This window comes from Etheostoma spectabile, chromosome 7 (genome assembly GCF_008692095.1).
Source record: "Etheostoma spectabile isolate EspeVRDwgs_2016 chromosome 7, UIUC_Espe_1.0, whole genome shotgun sequence".
Taxonomy (NCBI): Eukaryota; Metazoa; Chordata; class Actinopteri; order Perciformes; family Percidae; genus Etheostoma; species Etheostoma spectabile.
The window spans coordinates 11737406-11738924 of NC_045739.1; the positions used below are offsets into that span (position 1 = coordinate 11737406).

The 1519-nt window shown below is 44.8% G+C and overlaps 1 protein-coding gene across 1 annotated transcript in view; it reads left to right on the forward strand.

Annotated features, from left to right (window-relative positions):
- The window catches only part of slc6a17 (solute carrier family 6 member 17), an 18965-nt gene that overhangs the window by 3790 nt on the left and 13656 nt on the right, over nucleotides 1–1519 (forward strand). Inside the window, exon 2 of the mRNA XM_032521150.1 lies at nucleotides 569–972. Coding sequence (XP_032377041.1) covers nucleotides 672–972 — 301 coding nt within the window. The 5' untranslated portion in view covers nucleotides 569–671. The remainder of the gene's footprint in view (nucleotides 1–568; nucleotides 973–1519) is intronic.

The window sequence follows — 1519 nt, forward strand, 5'->3', positions numbered from 1 at the left end:
GCAGAATTACAGCCATTAGAGCCAGTCCCACAATGAGCTTTTCCTTAGGATGTGCCCTTTCTGAGTCTGAAGCTTTTGAGGAGGAGAGGGGGGGCGGGGGGAGTGTGGCCTTGACCAACTGCCACTTTTCTCATTGAAAGCCATGATTTCTCACTCTCATGGGTGGACCAAATACTCTGGGCGGGCAAAGCAAATAAAGGGGAAGTAACCTTGCCCCCTATGACATCATAAGGGGCAAGATTCCAGATTGGCCCATCTGAGCTTTGATTTTCTCAAAGGCAGGGTAGGATACCCAGGACTCGGTTTACACCTATCGCCATTTCTAGCCACTGGGGGACCATAGGCAGGCTGGGGCAACCTCATAAATTTAAATTTTCAGGCCATGGGACCTTTAAGATCAAGCTAGAAAATCAGCACATATTTAAATTTGAGAAGCTGAAACCACAGAATTGTTGTATCCTAAACACTTAGTTAAAAGCGGCCTTATTTTTCAATGTTACGTTTGATGGTTTAGGAAGAAAAAAATACTTCACATTTTGTGTTTGTCTCCAACTGTTTCTCATTGCAGACTGAAGATAAAAACACAACTTTCTGCCCCTGCTTCCTCCTGAGCTCCCTCCAGTCAGTCAATTCCACCACGTTCATCCTGAAGGAGCTCCGGTGTTGCAGCCATGCCAAAGAACACCAAGGTGACCCAGCGGGAGCACAGCAATGAGCCGGTCACTGAGTCGGTGGCTGACCTGCTGTCCCTAGAGCACCCCATGGATTACAAGAGCAGTCAGATGAGTATGGGTTTGAGTCCTGGCTCTACCGCTCCAGTGAAGGCCCTGATACCCTCCCCTGACCCTGACGCAGAGGACGGCAGACCGGCCTGGAACAACAAGCTAGAGTACATCCTGGCCCAGGTGGGCTTCTCTGTGGGCCTGGGTAACGTCTGGAGGTTCCCCTACCTGTGCCAGAAGAACGGTGGAGGTAAGTGGATTGTTGCACTTCAGTGTTCGAATCAGACAAACTCAAACGTTTTGTGTATGCAGTGTAGAGACACTTCCTGGGTTTTAAAGTTGATTCCTAATGGGGACACCCATAGTGTACGTGTGTCCGCTTCAGGGTGATGAGTGATTGTTAACAAAGAAACATTGTGCTGAGTCAATGCTGTTAATGATTTTATAATTTTTTTATTAGTGTAAAATCCTTAATTTAATAAGTGGCCAGGTGTAGTAGTTAACTCAATAGCGTGTAACAATTTTGATTGTATGCTTTTGTTTGAGCATGATATTTGCATTTTCCCGTCCACAGTCTTGACCAGGATACATAATTTGATTGAGAATGCCCACTGGCCTCTGTCACTGGCATGAAATTTAATGCTGAATCTCATAAAAGCTTAATTTGTATCGCATTAAAGAAAGAAATGCCTGTGCGACTACTCCACTTTATTTTTTCCATCAGTTAGTCAATAAATACTGTATGTATTTTCTGTGTTCTGCATTTAATATATTCTGGATTGACATCTCTATGATTG